Source organism: Scyliorhinus torazame, chromosome 5 (assembly GCF_047496885.1).
Source record: "Scyliorhinus torazame isolate Kashiwa2021f chromosome 5, sScyTor2.1, whole genome shotgun sequence".
Taxonomy (NCBI): Eukaryota; Metazoa; Chordata; class Chondrichthyes; order Carcharhiniformes; family Scyliorhinidae; genus Scyliorhinus; species Scyliorhinus torazame.
This window is the reverse complement of record NC_092711.1, coordinates 148,651,135-148,676,302: the sequence shown is the minus strand read 5'-3', so window position 1 is coordinate 148,676,302 and position 25,168 is coordinate 148,651,135. Positions and strand designations below refer to the sequence as shown.

The window sequence follows — 25,168 nt, the reverse complement described above, 5'->3', positions numbered from 1 at the left end:
CTTTTCCTTCAATTCTCAATATCTATTGGTTCTGGCCACAGGGAGATGAGGCTCAGTATCCTCGGCCCAAGGGCGATTGGTGATTGTGTTTTATCCACTGGGGCGGCCCCACCCTATCTGCCCAACTGTGTTGCTGCAAACTGCAGCCACCGGCTGGACTGGATTGTCTCATTCCTTTGTCTAATTCTTCACTAAATATAGGCTGCTCAGAATTATTACCCCTTTTGTTCTCTAACCTTCTTCTGACCCATCCGCCAGTTTTCCTGTTCCCTAGCCGTAAGGTGTGGGTCCCAACCATCTTTCTGCATTAACTGAGATTGATGTTCCGCTGTGAACCCTGTGATGGAGCTCACGGCTCCTCAATCAGAACCCGGGACATTCTCTTTCTTTTTGTATTCGGCAATATTTATTTATTTATTTTCTGATGCGATGGAGAAAGAAATCTAACAAATAGACAAAGGGAAAGAAAAAGCAGTGAACTATGCGGCTTCAACTAGACACTCGAGTGAGCATTGGCCCACTTGCATGGCTTCAACAACCTGTGCAGCTTCAACCAGACGCTCGAGTGAACGTTGGCCCACCTCCGCGGCTTCGAATCCGTCAGTCACGTTGGCGTGGCTTCAACCAAAATGGTCCGCCTGCGTTCATTCCCTGGTGCACGGTTTCAGATAGACACTTGAATGAACGTCAGTCACGCCTGTGCAGCTTCGTCAATGTTGGTCACAGCTAGACACAGTGTTCGAGCTAGGAGGGCCAGGCACGTCGAGGATCACCGAGGGCACTGGGTGCAGGGGTGGGGGGGCACCACGCCACCAGGAGTGGGATAATGTACAGCACAATAAATACCTCTTTGCACAAACATTATATTATGATGCCTCTGTCACTTTCTTCTGCAATGTGGGCTGATCCCCGGTCCCTTTGCCCATCTCTCCAGGCATCCCCCCCCCCCCACCTGACGTGGCACCCACCCACCCTCTGGCCGTGGACGTCCCTGAGGCTCTGTCCCATCCCCTGGGTGTGCAGATGCTGCGTGTATGCTCTTGTCTCCTGCAGTGTTCAGGCACAGTGTCCAGGCATCAAGGTTTGATTGCAATGCGAGGCAATGACTCCCACATGCTACAAGGCCTGCCCACCCACGGGAATCCTCTTGGCATCTGTGAAGGGCTCACTTTAAGGGCGCACAATTGCCAATTCCTGATCAGCAATAGCCTTCAGCCACACAGCCAGAGGCCTCAGCAGTCGGTGGGGTTATCGGTGGTCGTTGGGGCAGATGGGCAGGGACAAGGGTTGGCTCTGGAATGGGAACACATGATCCAGGGGTTGGCGTGGTGGTGCCCAGGTAGTTGCCACCCCCAGAGCCTCCCCTCACCCCTTGGCGACCCACCCCTGCAGAAGGTCCCCCACCCCCCGAGTACTGGGGCAGCATGCCCAGCGCCCCCGGGCTCTTTGCCTGTGAGCAAAGATGGCTACTCACCTCGGCTCACCACAGGAGTCCTTCTGCCTGGTGTTATGGGAGAAGCGTTTTCAGAACCCCAAAATGTATCATGGAGTTCAACCAACCTCCTCCTTTAATGGATTGCTGCTTTTGAAACACGTGGCTTGTTCCCCAGGTGTGATATTACAATTATGGACATGTGGTTTTTAACACAAAACAATGTTTATTCTATGAACTCAACTTAACCTTTTAAATAAACATTGGATCCCTTAACACCCCTTACTTCAAAGATAACCCTGAAAATAATACAACACTTAATAATCCCTAAAAATGTTCCGTCAAACATCCAAAAGACTTCAGACCTTCAAAACAGTAACACACCAGGTCACAGAATATATATATTTTCTGTTGGGTGGGAGAGATATATCAGCTTGGTTGACTTGAGCTCCAGCACCTTGCTTTTCTTCCTGCAGCTCTCTGGAAACACAGATACATCCAAGCTGCTTTCTCAAACTGAAACCAAAAGCAGAAGTGAGCTCAGCTCCTCCCTGTGACATCACTTCAGTAATATGATCAGCTTAATCTGTTAAAGGTTCATTTCTTAAAGGTAATCTCACATTACACTGGTTTCAGCTTTTCAAAAGAAATACTATTCGGCGCCAGTGTGAGCACTTGCTGAAGAGGCCGCTGAATGACGGGAGGCCATTGGATCTGGGGTAGCCCTTGTTAATTGTATAGAAATGGGGCTGAAGTGGCTTCTCACCTCGCTACGGCGAGATCCTGATTTCACCAAGGGGAGTGGGCTGGTTGCATCGCAAACTGTTTGGCGCCTGGCGTGGATCTCGTTTTGGGCATTTCCCGCTGTTCAGCGGCCTCGTTTCTCTTAATCGAGAGCGCAACGAGGCCGGAGAATCGCGTCCATAGTCTATAGTGTCAGCCGTGGCTCAGTGGGCAGCTCTCTCACCTCTGAGTCAGAAGTGTGTGGGATCAAATCCCAGTCCAGAGACCTGGGGACAAAAATCCAATCCAACATTCCTGGTCCCAGCACTGAGGGATTGCTGCACTGTCAGAACAGCCTTCTTTCAAATAAGATGTTAAACTGAGGCCCTGTCTGCCCCTCTCAGGCGGGTGTAAAAGTTCCCACAGCCACTATTTTGAAGAAGAGCAGGGGAGTTATCCCTGGTGTCCTGGTCAATATTTATCCCTCAATCAACATCACTAAAAACACATCATCGGCTCATTATCATTTGCTGTTTGTGGAAACTTTGGATACTAAGGGGCAATTTAGCGTGGCCAATCCACCTAAACTTTGCGCATCTTTGGACTATGAGAGGAAACCAGAGCACCCGGAGGAAACTCAAGCAGACACAGGGAGAACATACAAACTCCACACATCTCTCATTACTTAGACATGAATACAACAGAACTGTTTCTTACTATCCCCTTATCTGATTCTATACAATCCCTTATTCATGGTTTCAAATGTTGAGGCTAATCAGAGCTTGAAGGCCTCTCTTGCCAGTACATTTATCCTCATTGCACATTCTTTACATACTCAGAAAGTGAGCATTACATTTTTACAGCAATTAAACCTGTCTTTTAACATAACAATTGATTCATTAACTGTAACTCAATTAAAGCTCACTACTTATTCAATCATCTGTTTCTGACAGGGAGCTAATTAATTCAGTAATCTTCAATTAATACATTTGGTTAATACAGGATACAGTAGTTCAAAAAGACAGTTTTGTAGAATACAATAGCTTACTTTCTTACTAATTTTGATCAGATGGAACAATCAATCTTATTCTTGAGCCAGATTTTGGCAGTATATGATGACCCAGTAGCTTTTCAAAACTTTGGAATGAGTAGTTTAAACAATTTCCACGACTTCAGCAGTTTCTGGAAACATTTTGGTTTATACAGTATGCATTTTTTAATTAGAAGTCCACTCATGTGCTCGAGTTTAACACAGCTTCCTTGACCTTGTTACTTATGGATGAAGATTATTTTTAAATTAAATTTTGTCACGAAGCATACCCATCGTTCCCCACATGACAACAGTGGCTACACTTCAAAAGCACTTCACTGGATGTAAAATGTGTTAGGAGATCCTGTGGTCATGAAAGGTGCTATAGAAATGTAATTTCATTTTAGAAATAGTCCCCAGACTTGGACATATCATCCTCGGCCCACTCACAATGATAATTAATAAAGATTGAGTCGTAGTTTTGTGTAACAACCATGCCTTTCACTCCATTTCAAATACCTTGTGAAAAACCAAACATAGGATATTGTGGAATTATTTAATTTGAAACAGAACGAGTTATTGTGATTTGAGATTCACAGTCTGACAATTGTGCAGGAAGTAAATTCAACTATAGCTTTCAAAATGGAACTGCACACACTCTGGAAAGAAGTATAAACTTTCAGTGTACTGGGATTAATTAGATAGTTCATTCAAAGAGGCAGAATGGGGACGATGGGCAGAATGGCCTTCGCTCTCTGAAACCAATTTGCATTTAAAGAAATTGGTAAACATCTGGAGCCCATTCCCTACGATGGGGGTAGAAGCAGAGATGATGGAATGTTTCCAAAAGGAAATTGGATGGGGACCTGAGGGAAATAAAACGACAGGGATAGAACAAGGCGATGGTGAGATCTACAGAGAGCCAGCATGGACTCAATGGGCCCATTGGCCCCATTCCCAACCCTAATTCCTGTTTGATCTAAAAAGAAAATTCAGATGCTCCAGTCTCTCCAACTCACTGAAGTCCGTCATCCCTGATACCATTCTTGTAAATCTCCTCTGCACCCTCTCTTTTCCTCTTCACATTCCTATAGCAGCTTTTCCAGTCAGTTTTTATGTTTCTCACCAGTTTGCTCTCATATTCTATCTTCTCTTTATCAGTTTCTTGATCCTCCTTTGCTGAATTCTAAAACAAGTTCCCAATCCTCAGGCTTACTACTATTTAACTTTCCTTGTTAGCAACGGTTGTATCACTTTTCCTGATCGATTTCTGTTCCCAAAAAGAATCTATATTTGGTGTATATATGAGAAATGAGAGGCACCAAAGTTCTAGCAAGGGGGAGGGAGAAAGTGAAATAGAGGGAGAGAGGGCCTCGTGCGAGGGACAATGTTGAGAAGGTGGACCCTTCATAGATAACCTCAGCCAGTACGACAGTTGAACCCCTGCTATTGGAATCACTCCACATCGTGAACCAGCCATGCAGCAAACTGACCCCCCTCCCCCTCCCCCCCCCCCCCCCCGGTAGATATATAATAATTCCTTAAATATTAGCTATTGCCTGTCTCTCATTATACCATTTAATGTGGTTTCCCAGACCCTCTCAGACAACTTGCCCCTCATACCCTGATGGTGTTTCTCACAGAAGAAAACTCAGATAAATTAAACAAAAACATGTAACCACCAGGGCCCATCGTCATGGCAATGTGGTATAATTTGGGAGGATCCAAACAGAAATGCAAACTAAATATCGGCTCACTTCCAAACATCCCTTCACTCTGATCCTTGTGAAATTTGAAACAAGGAATTTGCAACAAGGCTCAAAGAGCGTCAGCCCACCGGAGGCAAAGCCATGAGACTGCCAAGTCCATCAGAATGAAACCCTCTGACCCTCCCCATTGACCAACTGTCAGAATGAACAAAATTCAGCCCTGGATGTAATTGAAGCAGAAACAATAACAGCAGAATCCAACCTCTGTAATCACTTGTGAATTTGTTGGTGTCGCAGCAGGTGCGATGAATCAAGCGTTCCCTTCCCTCACCGAGGGGTGATCGGCCTCTCCCCAGTGTGAACCCGCTGGTGTTTCTTCATGCTGGATAACTGAGTGAATCCCTTCCCACACTGAGAGCAGGGGAACGGCCTCTCCCCAGTGTGAACTCGCTGGTGTTTCTTCAGGCCGGATAACTCAGTGAATCCCTTCCCACACTGGGAGCAGGGGAATGGCCTCTCTCCAGTGTGAACCCGCTGATGTTTCTTCAGGCTGGATAACTCAGTGAATCCCTTCCCACACTGGGAACAGGGGAATGGCCTCTCCCTGGTGTGAACTCGCTGATGTGACTTCAGGTTAGATAACTGAGTGAATCTCTGTCCACACCGAGAGCAGGTGAACGGCCTCTCCCCAGTGTGAACTCGCTGGTGTGATGTCAGACTGGAAAATTGAGTGAATCCTTTCCCACACTGAGAGCAGGTGAACGGCCTCTCACCAGTGTGGCTGCGTCGATGAATCTCCAGCTGAGATGGGACACTATATGCCTTCCCATAATCCCCACATTTCCACGGTTTCTCCATAGAACATAGAACATAGAAAATACAGCACAGAACGGGCCCTTCGGCCCACGATGTTGTGCCGAACCTTTGTCCTAGATTAATCATAGATTATCATTGAATTTACAGTGCAGAAGGAGGCCATTCGGCCCTTTGAGTCTGCACCGGCTCTTGGAAAGAGCACCATACCCAAACTCAACACCTCCACCCAACACCAAGGGCAATTTGGACATTAAGGGCAATTTATCATTGGCCAATTCACCTAACCCGCACATCTTTGGACTGTGGGAGGAAACCGGAGCACCCGGAGGAAACCCACGCAGACATGGGGAGGACGTGCAGACTCCGCACAGACAATGACCCAAGCCGGAATCGAACCTGGGACCATGGAGCTGTGAAGCAATTGCGCTATCCACAATGCTACCGTGCTGCCCTTAAGAACAAATAAATCTACACTATATCATTTGACCGTCATCCATGTACCTATCCAATAGCTGCTTGAAGGTCCCTAATGTTTCCGACTCAACTACTTCCACAGGCAGTGCATTCCATGCCCCCACTACTCTCTGGGTAAAGAACCTACCTCTGATATCCCTCCTATATCTTCCACCTTTCACCTTAAATTTATGTCCCCTTGTAATGGTGTGTTCCACCCGGGGAAAAAGTCTCTGACTGTCTACTCTATCTATTCCCCTGATCATCTTATAAACCTCTATCAAGTCGCCCCTCATCCTTCTCCGCTCTAATGAGAAAAGGCCTAGCACCCTCAACCTTTCCTCGTAAGACCTACTCTCCATTCCAGGCAACATCCTGGTAAATCTTCTTTGCACCTTTTCCAGAGCTTCCACATCTTTCCTAAAATGAGGCGACCAGAACTGTACACAGTACTCCAAATGTGGCCTTACCAAAGTTTTGTACAGCTGCATCATCACCTCACGGCTCTTAACTTCAATCCCTCTGTTAATGAACGCGAGCACACCATAGGCCTTCTTCACAGCTCTATCCACTTGAGTGGCAACTTTCAAAGATGTATGAACATAGACCTCAAGATCTCTCTGCTCCTCCACATTGCCAAGAACTCTACCGTTAACCCTATATTCCGCATTCATATTTGTCCTTCCAAAATGGACAACCTCACACTTTTCAGGGTTAAACTCCATCTGCCACTTCTCAGCCCAGCTCTGCATCCTATCTATGTCTCTTTGCAGCCGACAACAGCCCTCCTTACTATCCACAACTCCTCCAATCTTCGTATCGTCTGCAAATTTACTGACCCACCCTTCAACTCCCTCATCCAAGTCATTAATGAAAATCACAAACAGCAGAGGACCCAGAACTGATCCCTGCGGTACGCCACTGATAACTGGGATCCAGGCTGAGTATTTGCCATCCATCACCACTCTCTGACTTCTATCGGTTAGCCAGTTCGTTATCCAACTGGCCAAATTTCCCACTATCCCATGCCTCCTTACTTTCTGCACAAGCCTACCATGGGGAACTTTATCAAATGCCTTACTAAAATCCATGTACACTACATCCACTGCTTTACCTTCATCCACATGCTTGGTCACCTCCTCAAAGAATTCAATAAGATTTGTAAGGCAAGACCTACCCCTCACAAATCCGTGCTGACTATCCCTAATCAAGCAGTGTCTTTCCAGATGCTCAGAAATCCTATCCTTCAGTACCCTTTCCATTACTTTGCCTACCACCGAAGTAAGACTAACTGGCCTGTAATTCCCAGGGTTATCCCTAGTTCCTTTTTTGAACAGGGGCACGACATTCGCCACTCTCCAATCCCCTGGTACCACCCCTGTTGACAGTGAGGACGAAAAGATCATTGCCAACGGCTCTGCAATTTCATCTCTTGCTTCCTATAGAATCGTTGGATATATCCCGTCAGGCCCGGGGGACTTGTCTATCCTCAAGTTTTTCAAAATGCCCAACACATCTTCCTTCCTGACAAGTATTTCCTCGAGCTTACCAATCTGTTTCACACTGTCCTCTCCAACAATATCGCCCCTCTCATTTGTAAATACAGAAGAAAAATACTCATTCAAGACCTCTCCTATCTCTTCAGACTCAATACACAATCTCCCGCTACTGTCCTTGATCGGACCTACCCTCGCTCTAGTCATTCTCATATTTCTCACATATGTGTAAAAGGCCTTGGGGTTTTCCTTGATCCTACCCGCCAAAGATTGTTCATGCCCTCTCTTAGCTCTCCTAATCCCTTTCTTCAGTTCCCTCCTGGCTATCTTGTATCCCTCCAATGCCCTGTCTGAATCTTGTTTCCTCAGCCTTACATAAGTCACCTTTTTCCTTTTAACAAGACATTCAACCTCTCTTGTCAACCATGGTTCCCTCACTCGACCATCTCTTCCCTGCCTGACAGGGACATACATATCAAGGACACGTAGCACCTGTTCCTTGAACAAGTTCCATGTTTTGGGTCTCCTTGTGTCTCTCCAGGTCAGAGAGACAATCAGTTGAAGCCTTGACCACACACAAACTGGTGAAGGGCTGGTTTAGCTCAGTGGCTAGACAGCTGGTTTATGATGCAGAACAAGGCCAGCAGCGCGGTTTCAATTCCCGTACCAGCTTACCCGAACAGGCGCCGGAATGTGGCGGCGAGGGGCTTTTCACAGTAACTTCATACTTGTGACAATAAAAGATTCTTATTAAACACGAGTATGGTCTCTCCCCGCTGTGAATGGTGTGATGTCTTTTTCAGGCAGTGTAACAGGTTAAAGCTCTTTCCACAGTCAGTGTTCTGGAACACTCTCACTCGGGTGTGTGTGTCTCGGTGCTTTTCCAGTCACACTGATGGTTAAAATCTTTTGAAGCCGCCAGATTGGGCAAACATTTCTCCTTCTAGATTCAAAGGCCGATGATACTCAGATTCCAAGGTATCGAGTGACTCTGTAAGACCGAGACGTGATAATTGAAATTTCTGTCTGTAATTCCTCCTCTTGTAATATCTGTAAAAGGAGTTTACAAAAGTCAACACTCAGTACAGGATAGAAATTCAGAACAGAGAATTCTAGTTTCTATGGAACATTGCTTCCTCTCATTCCCCAATACCTCGTCTCCAATACCTATTCCCCAGACCTAGTCTCCAGGGAGCGGACTTGGAGGGACGGAGTTTCGGAGCTGTGACTGTAGGAAGGATGAGCTCGCTGACCACTGCACCCTGGTACAGGAGGCCATTCAAGCGGGGAGAGAAAGTGGTAGCTGATGGGGATTCTGTAATTAGGGAACTGATTCCCTTTGGAAGCAGGACCGAGAGTCCCACGTGGTATGTTGCCTGCCTGGTGCCAGGGTGAGGGGCATCTCTAACCGGCTTGAAAGGATATTGGAGAGGGAGGGGGAGGATCCAGTTGTTGGGGTCCACATTGGGACAAACAATATCGGCAAGACTCGGAAAGAGGACCTGTTTGGGAATATCAGGAACTCGGAACAAAATTAAAGAACAGATCCTCAAGGGTTATAATCTCTGGATTATTCCCCAAGCCATGTGTAATTTGGCATAGGGACGAGAAAATTAGGGAAGTAAACACGTGGCTATAGGAGTGGTGCAGGAAAGAAGGGTTCCATTTCATGGGGCACTGGCATCAGTATTGGGACAGGAGGGATCTGTACAGTTGGGACGGTCTCCACCTGAACCGATCTGGGACCAGTGTCCTCCCGGAACGGATAAATAGGGAGGTAACAAGGACTTTAAACTAACAAATGGTGGGGGAGGGGAAGGTCTCAGGGGAACTCAATACAGTTCCAAAAACAAGTAGCAGCATGGTCTGGACTGGACAAATAGACCGGTTATAAAGTTTACAGGAGGGACAGAGAATACAGCAGAGTGGGTGGAGTAGCCTTACTGATTAGAAATACTATCACCTCAATGGTGAGGATTGGATTTGTTAATTGTCACGTGTATCGAGATACAATGAAAAGTATTGTTCTGTGTACAGTTCAGACAGATCATTCCATACATGAGAACAATACATAGGGCAAACATAAATACACAGGGGGCCTTCTCCTCCTCCAAAATAGCCCCGTAAACCACCAATACTACACCTTCCCCAGTCCCCTGTCGTCAGCACCTCCTCCAGCAATGTGGAAGCCGGCTTTACTTCAAAGCTCTGTATCTCCTTTCTGGCAAAGTCTCGAATCTGCATGTATCTAAATATTTTCCCTTGCTCCAGCCCATACCTCGCTCCCAGTTCCTTCAATCCCACAAAAAGACCCCCAAGAAATAAATCTTTTAGTGCCCTAATTCCTTTCCAATCCCATCTCCGACAATTTCCAACCCCACTTCCCTATCTCAAATCTATGGTTATCCTCTCCTTTTTTAAGGAGAAAGTCGACATAGCTTTATTACAGGAAACTCATCTGGACGATGACGAACACTTTAAATTGGGGTGGAATTAGGTGGGGCAGGTTTTTTCATCTCCTTTTCATCTACTTGATAGCAGGGGTGTTGCAATCTTTATTAATAAAAATATCTCTTTTAAGGTTGAAACCTGCACCAAGGACAAAGGAGGTAGATATGTGATCATTAGAGGTTCGGTGCATGGAGATATTGTTTCAATAATGAATGTTTATGGATCGCCAAATTACTCCCCGGAGGCCTTTGTGGATTTGCAGAGTTAGCTTCAACTAACTCTTTCGTGGTTGGCGACTTCACCTGTCCCTTAAATCCTCTGGTAGATAAGCTCCCGGTTACCAGGAAAGCCCCCCCCCCCCCCCAATGCTGCTAGGGCGTTGGCCTTTACTTGTGAGGAGGTGGGTTATGTGGATGTTTGGAGCACTTTGCACCTGAGGGGAGGAGATTTTACCTTCTTTCTAGTCCTAATCAATGTCACACTAGAATCAACGACATTTTTATGTCAAGGACGATCCTACACCTGGTGTCCTCGTGCACCAAAGTGAACATCGATTGTGGACCATTCCCCTGTTTCTCTGGAATTCTACTCGAGGGTTCACCCCCAGGTCGAGAATGTGGACGGTTGCTGCCTCTCTGATAAGAGATATTTCATTTACTATGCATTTTAAGAACGAGTTTGAGTTCTTCCTTTGGATTAACTTGACCCCTGGTATTCCCCCTCCATTTTATGGGAGACGTGTAAAGTTTATGCTCGGATGCTGAAGAACCAGAATGTCTGGGGGTTTGTTTCACGAAGGCCGAGCAGAATTATGAGGAGATCTCAAATAAGCTATTGCTGAAGGAGGTTAATGCGGCAAGAGTGGCTTTGGACTCCCTATTGATTCAGCAGGTTGAGAAAGGTTTGCGAGGCAGACGTTGTACGAGTTTGGGAATAAACTGAGCAAATACTTGACCTGTTGGACAAAGAAAAAGGCCGACATTGGAACAATTCCCTCTGTGTGACGTGGGGGAGGGAAAAGGGTTGTGAGGACAGAGGAGATAAACAGGGATTTGGGGAATTCTATACAGAATTATAAAGTCTCTGAAGTCTGGTGAAGTGTTGTTGGATATGGAGCATTTATTCTCTTCCCTGAAGCTTACGGAGGCCTCAGAAAGCCAGTGTGAGCCTCTTAATGCTCCCCTTTCTAGGGAAGAGGTCTCAAAGGCCATGAAGGAGCTGCAGCCGGGTAAAGCCCCGGGACCGCAATAGCTGTGGGTTTGAGTACTATCGGGCGCTTGAGGATTTGTTGTTGGACCCATTGATGGGTATGTATTGTCACTCTTTTGACTCAGGGATGCTGCCATCGACTCTTCGGGAGGCTACTATCTCTTTGATTTTGAAGGACCCAGAGGAGTGTGTCTCTTATTGGCCAATATCTCTTTTGAATCTTGACTTCAAATTACGATCTAAAGTTTTGGCGAGCAGGCTGGAGGACATCCTTCCAACAATCGTGTGGGGGCGGGGGGACCAGTCTGGGTTTATAAGGGGAAGACTTTCCAGTAACAATGTTGGAAGGTTGGTGAATGTGATTCAGGCTTTTCAGAAATACACAGTGGATGGGCTGGTGATCTCCTTCGATGCAGAGAAAGTTTTTGCTCGAGCCTCCATGAATGTCTTTAAGAGAGAGAGAGATCTGGACCAAGCTTTCCAGAGTCTGCACCCTCCCTGGATTCACTTCCTTTCCCTTCAGTTGCTGCAAGTCACCAATTGAAGGTGAGAATGAGAAAAGAAATGGAAAGGGGGAGAAAAGAGTTTTACTCACAGATGTTGCAGACAGGAGGATATTTCAGTCTGTGTGAAGGTCAAACTCCATTCACACAAAGCCCGCACTGATTGCCTGGAGTACCACAGTCCTTCCGGTCATCCAATCTTTCCCATTGGTCAACGCTTCAGCAGGACGGTCAGGGGTGAGCTTTCCCTCGCACATGCGCATTCTCTCCTCTCCCTCGGACATGCGCATTCTCTCCTCTCCCTCGGACATGCGCATCCCCGGGCCGGGGGGAGGGGAAATCACCGTGCGACTTCTCGGTCTGGCCGGAGCTGTCAGCCGGTTGCCTGGAAACCTTGTCTCGAGCAGGCGGAACAATGAATGAGGCGGAAGAAGGTTGTTGACCAATGGGAAGAGTTGGTGAACCGGAAGGACTCACTTCCACCATCCAATCAGCTCCCCCGTTGTTCGAACGTGGAAACTGGACAATGAGGAAAACTGGGGCCTCACACAGTTGTGAACTTCCTCTTGTCTCCAGCATCTGTGAGTAAAACACTTTCTTTTCTTCCTCTTTCCATTTCTTTTCTCATTCTGACCTTTAATTGGTCACCTGCAGCAACTGAAGGGAAAGGAAGTGAATCCAGGGAGGGTGCAGACTCTGCAAAGCTTGGCCCAGGTCCCTCTCTCTCTCTTAAGGACATTGACATCCTTTGGTCCCTCAGCTTCTCACATTTATTTGTCTGGGTAAAAGGATGGTCCCTTTCCTAATGGTCACCATTAAAGGGCTGGTTACTCCAGGTGATGGCTGACATTTAAGGGGACAGTAAATTAATACCAGACAGAGACATTTCTCGTGCTGTTATATGGTACACATTAGAAAAATTGTTTATGGTTCTGTAATAAAGTACAATCCAGTCATCTCTTCCCTTGGAGGGTTATTCATCTCTGGATCTTTCTTCCACAGGGACCAGTGGGGTGTGGGGGTCATTGAATATATTCACAGATGAGTTGGACAGATTTTTAATAAATTGTTATGTTTCAAATAATTTTTAAACACTGAATGCAACAGAATAACAAAACGAATCGTGGGCACAGAGTGGAACAAGAGATATTGCCAACATAAATCCAAGCAACATATTGCAGAATTAATTTGGAACAGGATATTTGAGAGACAAGAGCCTCGAGATGAAATACTAGATCAATTGAAGAACCAGTTAACAGGTTAAAGTAGTGAGTGGGGAAAGAGGGTAAGATTATATAACAATTCAGTTTGTAAACCCAAAAATTTCACAAACTGACTAACCGCATAATCAAATTAAAACGAATAACACAACATAGATGATATAGAACTCCAGTAGTGCAGAAGGCTATTCGCCCCTTCACATCTGCACTGAGACTCAGAAAGAGCATTTCACTGAGGCCCACTCCCCATCCTATCCTCGTAAGCCGGTGCATTGATCATGGTCAACCCACCTAACCTACACATCTTGGACACGAAGGGGCAAATTAGCGTGACCAATCCACTTTCGCTGCACATTTTGGACAGTGGGAGGAAACTGGAGCACCCGGAGGAAATACACAAAGACACAAGGAGAATATACAAACTCCACACAGACAGCCATCCAAGGATGTAATTGAACCTGGGTCCCTGACGCTGAGGGAGCAGTACTAACCACTGTGCCCTAAGTTAAATTGAATTCACTCATGGAAAGCCCAGGAGGAGCAAGTCACTCAAATTGGAGGCTATGTATTTGAGATAGGAGTACCACACTTTACACAATGCATCAGACTCAGAATGAATTAGACATTAAAAATTGAATGGAGATGCATTCCATAATCAGCCTATGCCAGTTTTGGATCGAGAGAGAACTGACTGGTCTGCTTCTGTATTGAGCTAGATAAATGTTGGCTCCATCCTAATCCAATCCCTTATGAACATAAGACGAGAGGCCAATTGATGAAGCCTGATTTTCGGGAGACCATCTTCTCCCTTCGCTCCTGGTGATTGGAGCTTAACAAACTTGACGCGAGGTTTCTTTTTGTTCCAGGTGGAGTTATAGATGTTTACAGCTTGGAAACAGGCCCTTCAGCCCAGCTTTTCCATGTCGCCCAGTTTCTATCACTAAGCTAGTCCCACTTGCCAGCATTTGGCCCGTATCCCTCTGTACCCACCCTGCCCATGTAACTGTCTAACTGCTTGTTAAAGGACAAAATTGTACCCGTCTCTACCACTGACTATGGAAGCCATTCCAGATGCTCACCACCCTGTATGTAAAGAAACTTCTCCTCTGGTCTCTTTTGTATCTCTCTTCGCTCACCTTAAACCTATGCCTTCTAGTTCTAGACTCCTCCACCTTTGGGAAAATATGTTGACTATATACTTTATCTATGTTCCTCACTTTGTAGACTTCTATAAGGTCACACCTAAGCCTCCTACGCTCCAGGGAAAAAAGTCCCAGCCTATCCATGTGCGGTCTCACCAATGTCTTGTCCAACTTCAATAAGAGATCACAACTCCTGTATTCAATATTCTAACCAATAAAACCGAGCATACTGACTGCCTTCTTCACCAGCCTGTCCACCTGCGACTCCACCTACAAGGAGCTATGAACCTGGACTCCTAGATCTCTTTGTTCTGTAACTCTCCCCAACTCCCTACCATTAACTGAGTAGGTCCTGGCCTGATTTGATTAATTTCCCAAACGACTCTGGTCGACAGCAGTATAGGCAGCATTTGCAGAGGGTACAACAGTCTGGGCGACACATTCATTTTAATGAAGGCAATCCTCCCTCACCGTGAAATCGGAAGAGCCAACCACCAGGCAAGGTCCCACCTAATAGTCATCATCAGCTGTGGAAAGTTGACCTCACATAGCTGCCTAAAAGAGGGGCCATTGACATCCCCAGGTTTGAAAATGGCTTCCGGGGGGGGGGGGGGGGGGGGGTGCACCTGAAGGGGAAGTTAGCAAGAGGAGGGGGATTACCCCTCAACCCCTCCCCATGGGCATGGCCTCCGACTCAGCAAAATTGATCTTGATACGAGAGAAGCCACTAAATCTATCCACTGCTCCAATAATGTCCAGGACTGAAACACTGGGGTTCAACACAAACAGCAGCCTGTCATCTGCACACAGAGTGATCTTGTGCTGCCTCACCCCACCCTCCAGGCTCGATATCAGAGGATCCAATCTAATATCCTCCGGAAAGGGCTCAGTGGGCAACGCAAACAGCAAGGGGGACAGAGGGCAGCCCTGTCTAGTCCCTCTCTGAAGCTCAAAATTTGACATCCTTATACCATTGGTGAGCACCGCCGCTGCCGGTCTGTGATATAACAATTGAATCCACTCAATATAATCCTCACCCAACCCGAAGCCTCACAGCGGATACGCCAGATAATTCCACTCAACTCGAGCAAAAGCTTTCTCTGCATCGAAGGAGATCACCAGCCCATTCAATGCATATTTCTGAAAAGCCTGAATCACATTCAGCTCCCTTCCAACATTGTTACTGGAAACTCTTCCCCGTATAAACCCAGTCTGGTCCTCCCGCACGATTGTCGGAAGGATGTCCTCCAGCCTTATCGCCAAAACATAAGATCGCAGTTTCAAGTCAACATTCAAAAGAGAGATTTGGCAATAAGAGGCCCACTCCTCTGGGTCCTTGCCCACCTTCAGAATCAAAGAGATATTAGCCTCACAAGAGTCAGTGGCAGCATCCCTGAGTCAAAAGAGTGACAATACAGATCCACCAACGGATCCAATAACAAATCCTCAAACCCCCGATAAAATTCACACCCACAGCCACCTGGTCCCGGGTCTTTACCCGGCTGCAGCTCCTTCACGGCCTTTGACACTTCTTCCCAAGAAAAAGAAGCATTAAGATTTTCTGAGGCCTCCAGAAGCTTCAGGGAAGAGAGAAAATGCTCCACACCCACCAACACATCACCAGACTGCTTAGACTTGTGTAATCCCGCATAGAATTCCCAAAATCCCTGTTTATCTCCTCCGTCTTCATGACCCTTTTCCATCCCCCAAGCCACACAGAGGGATTCGCTCTAAAGTCGGCCTTTTTCTTTGTCAAACAGGCAAGTATTTGCTCGGCTTATTCCCAAACTCGAAAACTTCGACCTCATAAACGTTCAACTTTTCTCGGCCTGCTGAGTAAACAGGGAGTTCAAAGCCACTCTTGCTGCATTAACCTCCTTCAGTAATAGCTTACTCGGGCCCTCCATATGATTCTCCTCCACCTTCACCAAACAAACCTCCAGAAGCCGCTGGTTCTCCAGCATCCTGCACCTTTTATTAGCAGTGTGAGACATGATCAGCCCCGAGCATAAACTTTACACATCTCCCACAAAATGGAGGGGGAAATCCCAGGAGTCGAGTTAACCAAAAGGAAGAACTCAAACTCTTCCTGAAAGTGCATAATAAATGAACTCGGGGAGGCTGCAAACCTCCACGTTCTCGACCTGGGGGTGAGCCCTCGAGCAGAAACTCCAGACAAACTGGGGAAGGTCTGCGATTACGATGCTCCCTGTGATGCAAGTGGACACCAGGTGTAGGATCGTCCTCGGCACAAAAAAGTTGTCGATTCTAGTCTGACATTGCTGTGGGGCTGGAAAGAAGGTAAAATCTCTGCTCCTTGGGTACAAAGTTCTCTAAACATCCACATAAACCACCTCCTCACTGTTATGATCCCGGACCAGACCCCAACAGTGGCTCGGATACTGGACACAAACCCCAATATTTTATTTGTGTTTTGTCAGACTGTGAGTAAAGGATACCTCACTCCAGGAGTGATTTTACAAAAAATAGGGCCATGCTGTATGAAAACAAACTTTATTACTAAGAATATTAAAATAAATTTAACACCACACCAGGAAACCGCTGACAATTAGCCCTTAAACAATGCTAATCAATACAGTGAATACAGTAACCCTTAACTGCTACCTTTATTCCCACTCAAACAACAAAAACACCATCTCAGCTCTCAATCCACCGTTAAACACAGTTAGCCCTCAGCAATACCCGCTTTACGCAGATGTTCTTTGAGAGAGATCTTGTGTCACCGCTTTAAAGACAAGGTCTCAATCCTGTCAGAACCATGAAGAAACTTGGGAAGTTGTTTCAGCTTAGACCATAGACCATGGAATTTACAGTGCAGAAGGAGGCCATTCGCCCATCGAGTCTGCACTGGCCCTTACAAAGAGCACCCTACTCCAGCCCACGTATCTACACTATCAGCATAACCCCCACTTAACCTTTTTGGGCACGAAGAGCAATTTAGCATGGCCAATCCACCTAAACTGCACATCTTTGGATGGTGGGAGGAAACCGGAGCACCCGGAGGAAACCCATGCAGCCACAGGGAGAATGTGCAGACTCCGCACCGACAGTGACCCAGCCGGAAATCGAACCTGGGACCCTGGAGGTGTGAAACAATTATGCTAGCCACTATGCTACCTACTGTCTACGTGAGCTTGTTTCAGCTCACCTTCTGAACTGCTTGGAAAGAAACTGCGAATCTAGCTCCAGACTGAACTGAGATGCTTGACCTCTGCTCATATCTTGAACTAATTCTCAACTAAAACACTTCTTGCATGCCAAACGCCTGATACCGTGGCTCCTCCCAGAACTGACATCATCTTACCAAGCTGAAATCTAATTAACTCCACAGGGAATACCCTTCATCAAAACAACTTACCATGAGCCCACATGTTTATGATGCTTTAATTGCACCTCTGGCTCCAGAACCCAGTTGTCTTTCAAACTAGGATTTCTTTTAGAAACATGGCTGCAGCAGTCACACACACTAATTCAGGCTTTTAGCCCTCACTGCGCCAAATACCCAGAGTACAAAAACTCTGAAATTCCTACAGTCATCAAATTACAAGCCAAGGCCAACGCCCAAGCCTGCAGCGTGGGGGTGTTGGTGGTAACCGGGAGTTTATCTACCAGAGGATTTCAGTGGCAGTTGAAGTCACCAACCACAAAAGAGTTAATTGAAGCTAACTCTGCAAAGTCCTTTATAATGAACTCCGGGGAGCAATTCGGGGATCCATAAACATTCATTATTGAAACAACACCTCCATTCACCGAACCTCTAATGATCACATATCCACCTTCTTTGTCCTTGGAGCAGGTTTCAACCTTAAAAGTGATATTTTTATTAATAAGCATTGCCACACCCTTGCTGCTTGACGAAACGGAGGCAAAAAACGTGACCCACCCAATCCCGCCTCAATTTAAAGTATTCCTCATCATCCAAATGAGTTTCCTATAATAAACCTATGTCGACTTTCTCCTTAAGTAAGGAGAGGATCTTTTTCCTTCTGATAGGGTGATGGATGCCCCGTACATTCCCTGGGAAAATTTGCAGATTAACTGCCGCCGTTAGTCAGACGACAGAGAGAACCGGAACAGATTTTCACACCACAATCGAGCGTGCGCCATTACGTCCTCCTCCAACTCACTTTGCACCAGAGGCACCAAAGTCTCCCCAAACTGCTCCTTTCACAGATAAAAGCCCCGTCTGTACCAGAGTAGGATAAAGTCAACAACACATAAACCCTCCCATAATAACAAAAATACAAAAGGATCACCACCACAATAGATCCAAGGGGACATTCCTCAATAAGACTGAGGACCCGGAGGATTAACCCCACGGCCAGACTGTCGTTACCCTCAGGACACCTTCTCCAAAATGAGGAGAAGAAAAGGGCCAACAAGGGAATGGGGATCGAATGTCCCTCCCGCATTTTATACCCACCTGTGAAGACCTGCATCCACCACCACCCACCCTTCAGCAATGGCCCCACTCGGTTCTGCCATGATTAACGCTCGGATAATAGAAGAAAGACGGCGGATAATAAGCATATGGCACATCTACCATAACTGAGATAAGATAATCCGAGTCCCTGGGACACTCGAGGAGAAGAAGAAGACATTCAATCGGCGCTCACAGAATAACAACTCCCTTCAACAGGATAAAAGATAACAAATTCAGACAACAAAACAGTGATAAGGAAAGAGTCTAGATCAGAGCCGGAGTTAGTCTGAGCTGCAAACCATCCCTCCAAATCCTTGCGCTTCGTGGATTTAATGAAGGCCAAGGCAGTAGTTGGATTATTGAAAGACTTGACGGAGTTGTCAATATAATTTTCAGGGTCACAGGATAAAGCAACATAGTTCCCTTCAAACTTCATCAAAGTCTCGATGCTTCGTTTGCGTTGCTGTTGAAAAATCCTGGAATAAGGAAAATCCTCATTCCTTATGGAGCCACGTCCCACCTCACCTTACCCGTCTCCAGGACCCTCTGGTGATCTTTCAAGTTGTGGAAGTGAATTGTTACAGGCCTGGGATGAAAACTATCCCTGGGCCTCAAAGACAGGATCCGATGCCCTTTCTAATTTGAAACACCCAGGCTTCACCTCCAGCTTGAGAAAACGTGGCAGCCGGTCCTTGAAGAACCTAACGGGAGCCTCACCCTCCACACCTTCTGGCAGGCCGACGACTCGGATGTTCTTTCTCTGACCCTCTGTTCTCCAAGTCCGCCAGGCTTCTCCCACGCCACTCAGCTGGTTCTCCAAGGATTGAATTCTTGTCTCTGCCGAGGAGGCATCTTGCTCGATGTTCAGGATTTTCTCCTCCGCATCATCGAGCCTCTTCATGGTGTTGTTCAGCTCGGCCTCATGAGCTCACAGATATTGAGTCAGCACACTCAGCCTCTGGTCAATAACACGATAATGTCGCTGACATAGATCGACCAATGATCCCACAGAATAAATGAGCAGGTTCGATGGGCCGAATGGCCAACTGCAGCTCCTATTTGTTATGATCTCTGTGCCCAGGACAGGAAGCAGTGAGCATGGATCTGTCAATCAGCCTGAATCAGCACCGTCAGGAGAATTGGGAGGGTGAATATTAGATACAGCAGGGTGAGAATGGAGGAAGAGTGTGTGGGATGGAGATTTACAGCTTTTGAGGAATGAGAGAGGAAAGAATGTTCTCGAGGAACTAGAATTGTCTGTTCTGAATTTCTATCCTGTACTGACAGTGATGTCTTTTGTGAATTGTTTTTACAGGATATTTGAAGAGGAGGAATTACAGACAGAAATCTCAAACGTCACGTCTCGATCTGGCTGAGCCTCAATTCCTTGGAACTGGATATCACTGGACTTTGAATCTAGAAGGAGAAATGTTTGCCCAATCTGTCGGCTTCAAAAGGTTTTAACCATCATTGTGACTGGAAAAGCACCGAGACACACACACCCGAGTGAGAGTGTTCCAGAGCACTGACAGTGGAAAGAGCTTTAACCAGTTACACAGCCTGAAAAGACATCACACATTTACAGCGGGGAGAGACCGTACACGTGTTCTGTGTGTGGACAAGGCTTCAACTGATAGTTAGACCTGGAGAGTCACAAGGACACCCAAAACATGGAGAAACCGTGGAAATGTGGGGACTGTGGGAAGGGATTCAAATTCCCATCTCAGCTGGAAGCTCATCGACGCAGTCACACTGGGGAGAGGCCGTTCACGTGCTCTGTGTGTTGGAAGGGATTCATTCAGTTATCCGCCCTGAAGTCACACCAGCGAGTTCACACCGGGGAGAGGCCATTCACCTGCTCTCAATGTGGGAAGGGATTCACTGAGTTATCCGGCCTGCGGAAACACCAGCAAGTTCACATTGGGAAGAGGTTGTTCACCTGCTCTCAGTGTGGGAAGAGATTCATTGAGTTATCCAGCCTGTGGAAACACCAGCGAGTTCACACTGGGGAGAGGCTGTTCACCTGCTCTCAGTGTGAGAAGGGATTCACTCAAACATCCGACCTGCGGGCACACCAGCGTGTTCACACTGGTGAGTGGCCGTTCACCTGCTCTCAGTGTGAGAAGGGATTCACTCAGTTATCCAGCCTGCAGAGACACCAGCGAGTTCACACTGGGGAGAGGCCGTTCACCTGCTCTCAGTGTGAGAAGGGATTCACTACTTCATCGAACCTGCTGACACATCAGCGAGTTCACACTGGGGTGAGGCCGTTCACCTGCTCTCAGTGTGAGAAGGGATTCACTCAGTTATCCAACCTGCAGAGACACCAGCGATTTCACACTGGGGAGAAGCCGTTCACCTGCTCTCAGTGTGAGAAGGGATTCACTCAGTTATCCAGCCTGCAGAGTCACCAGCGATTTCACACTGGGGAGAAGCTGTTCACCTGCTCTCAGTGTGAGAGGGGATTCACTACTTCATCGCACCTGCTGACACACCAGCGAGTGCACACTGGGGAGAGGCCGTTCACCTGCTCTCAGTGTGAGAAGGGATTCACTCAGTTATCCAGCCTGCAGAGACACAAGCGAATTCACACTGGGGTGAGGCCATTCACCTGCTCTCAGTGTGAGAAGGGATTCACTCAGTTATCCAGCCTGCAGACACACCAGCGAATTCACACTGGGGAGAAGCCATTCACCTGCTCTCAGTGTGAGAAGGGATTCACTTGGTTATCCAACCTGCAGAGACACCAGCGAATTCACACAGGGGAGAAGGCGTTAACCTGCTCTGAGTGAGAGAAGGGATTCAGATATCCATACACCCTGCGGGAACACGAGTGAGTTCACACCTGGAAGAGGCCATTCACCTGCTCTGAGCAGGGGAGACATTCAATGATCCGTCCCAACTACGGAGACACTAGCGAGTTAATTCTGGGGGGAGACCATTCATCTGCTCTCATTGTGGGGAGGGGGTTTGTGATTCATCACACCTGTTGTGACTCCAACAAGTTCACAAATTACAGATGTTGGCTCCGTTGTTATTGTTTCTGCTCTCACTTACATCCAGGACTGCATTCTGTTCATTCTGACATCTGGTGAATGGTGATGATTGGAGGGTTTCTTTCTGCTGGACTGGCCGGTCTAACACCTCTGCCTCCGGTGGGCTGACCATTTTTGAGCCTCGTTGCGATTACCTGGTTCCAAGTTTGACGAGGAGCACAGAATGAAAAGGTGTTTGCATGTTGGAAGATATTTAGTTCCCAAAGCAGCCACGTTGCCATGAAGATGGGCTGTGGTGGTTACAGGGTTCTTTTGTCTAATTTATCTGGGTGTTTCTCGCAGAAGGAAACTGTCATGGTCTGAGGGGCAAGTTGTCTGTGGTAGATTGGGAAATTACAATAAATATATCACTGAAAGTGGCAACGCAGGTGGATAAGGAGCTAAGAAGGCAGACGGCATGCTTGTCTTCATTGGTCGGGACATTGAGTATAAAAATTGGCAAGTCATGCTGCAGCTGTACAGAACCTTAGGCCACACGTGGAATATTGCCTATAATTCTGGTCAGCACGTTACCAAAAGGATGTGGAGGCTTTGGAGAGAGTACAGAGGAGGTTTACCAGGATTTTGCCTGGCCTGGAGGCTATTAGCTATGAGGAGAGGTTGGATAAACTCGGATTGTTTTAACTAGAGCGACGGAGTTGAGGGACGACCTGATAAAAATTTACAAAATTATGAGTGGCATGGACAGAGTGGATAGTCAGAAGCTTTTTCCCAGGTTGGAAAAGTCAATTACCAGGTGACAGAGGTTTAGGTGCGAGGGGCAAAGTTTAGAGGAGATGTGTGAGGGAGGTTTTTTTTTTTACACAGAGGGTGTTGAGTGCCTGGAACTCGCTGCCGGAGGAGGTGGTGGAAGCAGGTATGACAGTGACGTTTAAGAGGCATCTTGATGAATACATGACTAGGATGGGAATAGACGGATACAGACCCTGGAAGGTTTTAGTTTAGACAAACATCATGATCCGAGCAGGCCTGGTGGGCCGAAGGGCCTGTTCCTGTGCTGTGCTGTACTGTCCTTTGTTCTTTGTTCATCTTTGTATGACGATAGACAATAGACAGGCAACCTCTCGCATTTTATTTTCATAAAATATAGATTCCTTTAAGAAGCAAAAATTAAATAGCAAAATGAAGCTATCGTGGCTAACAAGAAAAGTTAGATTCTATTAGATCAATGGAGGAGACTCAAAGTGGCTAAAATATTAGTGAGCCTGAGGATTGGGAACTTGGTTTAGAATTCAGCAAAGGACCAAGAAACTGATAAACAGAAAATAGAATACGAGAGCAAACTGGGGAAAAACATAAAAACTGACTGGAAACGCTCCTATCGGAATGTGAACAGGAAAAGATTAGCAAAGACCAATGTGGGTCCATTCCAGGCAGAGACAGGAGAGTTTATAATGGGGAATAAGGAAATGGCAGAGAAACTAAACAATGTGAATCTGTCTTCACGGAGGAAGATACAGAAATCATCCTAAAAACACCAGAGAACCAAGGGACCAGTGAGCACGAGGGAATGAAAGAGATTAGTATTCGTGAAAAAGTAGTACTGGAGAAATTAATGGGATTGAAAGTTAATAAATCCCCAAATGCTGATGCTCTACATCCCAGAATGTTGAAAGAGGTGGCTGTAGAGATAGTGGATACATTGGTGATCACCTTTCAAAATTCTATAGATTCTGGAATGGTTCCTGCAGATTGGAAAGTGGTAAATGTCACCTCACTCTTTAAGGAGGGAGAGAGAAAACGGGAACCACAGACCCATTAGCCTGACATCAGTAGGAGGAAAAATGCTACAATCTATTATAAAGGATCTGATAACATACGAATTAGGAGCAGGAGTAGGCCACTCGGCCCCTCGAGCCTGCTCCACCATTCAATAAGTTCACGGCTGATCTGATTGTAACCTCAACTCCACAGAGGCCCCTTAGAAAATACATCTCAGGCGATAGTAATAATATTCTTTATTATTATAATCTTTATTATTGTTACAAATAGGCTTACATTAACACTGCAATGAAGTTACTGTGAAAATCCGCCAGTCGCCACACTCCGGCACCTGTTTGGGTACACAGAGGGAGAATTCAGAATGTCCAATTCACCTAACAAGCACGTCTTTTGGGACTTGTGGGAGGAAACCCACGCAGTTTTGGGAGAACGTGGAGACTCCGCACAGACAGTGACCCAAGCCGGGAATTGAACCCGGTTCCCTGGAGCTGTGAAGCAACAGTGCTAACCACCATGTGCCTCCACGCCGCTGTGTCAGTTATGGGGAACAAGGAAATGGCAGAGGAGTTAAACAGATTTTTTTGCATCAGTCTTTATGGTGGAAGATACTTTGACTATCCCATTTAATACTAAAGAATACGAATGGAGCAATTAAATACCATCACTGGAGAAGTCATTTTGGACAAACTGATGGGGATAAGATATGTCCCCTGGATGGCTGCATCCTAGGATCCTAAAAGAAATGGCTACAGAGATAGTGGATGCATTGATTGTAATTTTCCAAAAATCCTTGGATTCTGGAGAAGTACCAGAGGATTGGAAAACTGCCAATGTGACAACCCGCCGATTCAGAATGGGAGGGAGGCAAAAACGAGACACTATAGGACGATCAACCTAACATTTATTGTTGCAAAAAATGTTGGAATCAATTATGAGGAAGTAATAGGAGCACATTGAGAAAATCATAATCTAATCAAGCAGATTCAGCATGGCTTTGTGAAAGGGAAACCGTGTCTGACTAATTTATCAGAGTGTTTCGAGGAAGTCTCAACCAGAGTGGATAGAGGGGGACCAGTAGATGTGTTGTATTTAAACTCCCAGAAGGCCTTTGACAAGGTATCTCACAAAACGTTAAGTCATGAGATAAGAACCCATGGAGTTGGCCTGGATAGAGAATTGGCTAATGAGCAGGAAACAGCGAGTGGGGATAAGGGGTGCTTTTTCAGGTTGGTGACCTGTAACCAGTGGGGTTCCACAGGGATCAGTCCTGGGACCACAACTGTGTACAATTTATAATAATGACTTGGAGGAAGGAAGCGAACGTACTGTGCCCAAATTTGAAGACAACACAAAAATAGGTGGACAGGTAAGTTGTGAGGGGGATACAAACAGTTTGCAAAGAGATATTGAGAGGTTAAGCAAGTGGACAAAAAGTTGCCACATGGGGCATAATGTGGGAAATTGTGAAGTTCATTTTGGAAGGGAGAACAAAAGAACAGTATTATTTAAATGGAGAAAAACTGCAGAAAGCTGCAACACAAAGGGACTTGGGGGAACTTGTGCATGAAACACAGAAAGCTAGCAGACAGGTGCAGCAGGTAATCAGGAAGGCTAATGGAATATTGGCCCTGATTACAAGGGGGTTGGAGTAAAGGAGTCGGGAAGTCTTGCTGCAGCTGTACAAGGTGCTGGTGAGGCCACATCTGGAGAACTGAGAGCAGTTTTGGTCCCCTTGTTTAAGGAAAGATATTATTTCATTGGA

The 25,168-nt window shown here is 46.4% G+C and overlaps 2 protein-coding genes and 1 long non-coding RNA gene across 4 annotated transcripts in view; 1 reads left to right on the top strand and 2 right to left on the bottom strand.

The window, feature by feature from the left end:
• Window positions 1–22,488, top strand: part of LOC140422012 (uncharacterized) — a 51,113-nt gene extending 28,625 nt beyond the window's left edge. Inside the window, exons 1-2 of one of the 2 annotated variants that reach the window (XM_072506969.1) lie at window positions 12,272–12,403; window positions 19,944–22,488. In XM_072506969.1, coding sequence (XP_072363070.1) covers window positions 20,299–21,420 — 1,122 coding nt within the window. In that variant the 5' untranslated portion in view covers window positions 12,272–12,403; window positions 19,944–20,298 and the 3' untranslated portion in view covers window positions 21,421–22,488. Of the gene's footprint in view, window positions 1–12,271; window positions 12,404–19,943 lie in introns of those variants that run through there. The other variant, XM_072506970.1, reaches the window with a different exon arrangement.
• On the bottom strand, window positions 1,573–12,188 carry LOC140422040 (uncharacterized). The gene is made up of 3 exons (XR_011947238.1): window positions 11,915–12,188; window positions 8,335–8,709; window positions 1,573–1,948 (listed from the first exon to the last, which is right to left on the bottom strand). It is a non-coding gene; the product is annotated as an uncharacterized lncRNA (long non-coding RNA).
• Window positions 4,728–5,850, bottom strand: LOC140422026 (uncharacterized). The gene has a single exon (XM_072507015.1). The coding sequence runs from the start codon at window positions 5,834–5,836 to the stop codon at window positions 5,222–5,224; it is 615 nt and encodes a 204-aa protein (XP_072363116.1). The 5' UTR covers window positions 5,837–5,850; the 3' UTR covers window positions 4,728–5,221.
• Window positions 22,489–25,168: the final 2,680 nt, after the last annotated feature.

What these genes read in the sequence shown, in the direction of transcription:
- LOC140422026 (XM_072507015.1), bottom strand. Translation starts at nt 5,836, where the DNA reads ATGATTAATCTAGGACAAAGGTTCGGCACAACATCGTGGGCCGAAGGG.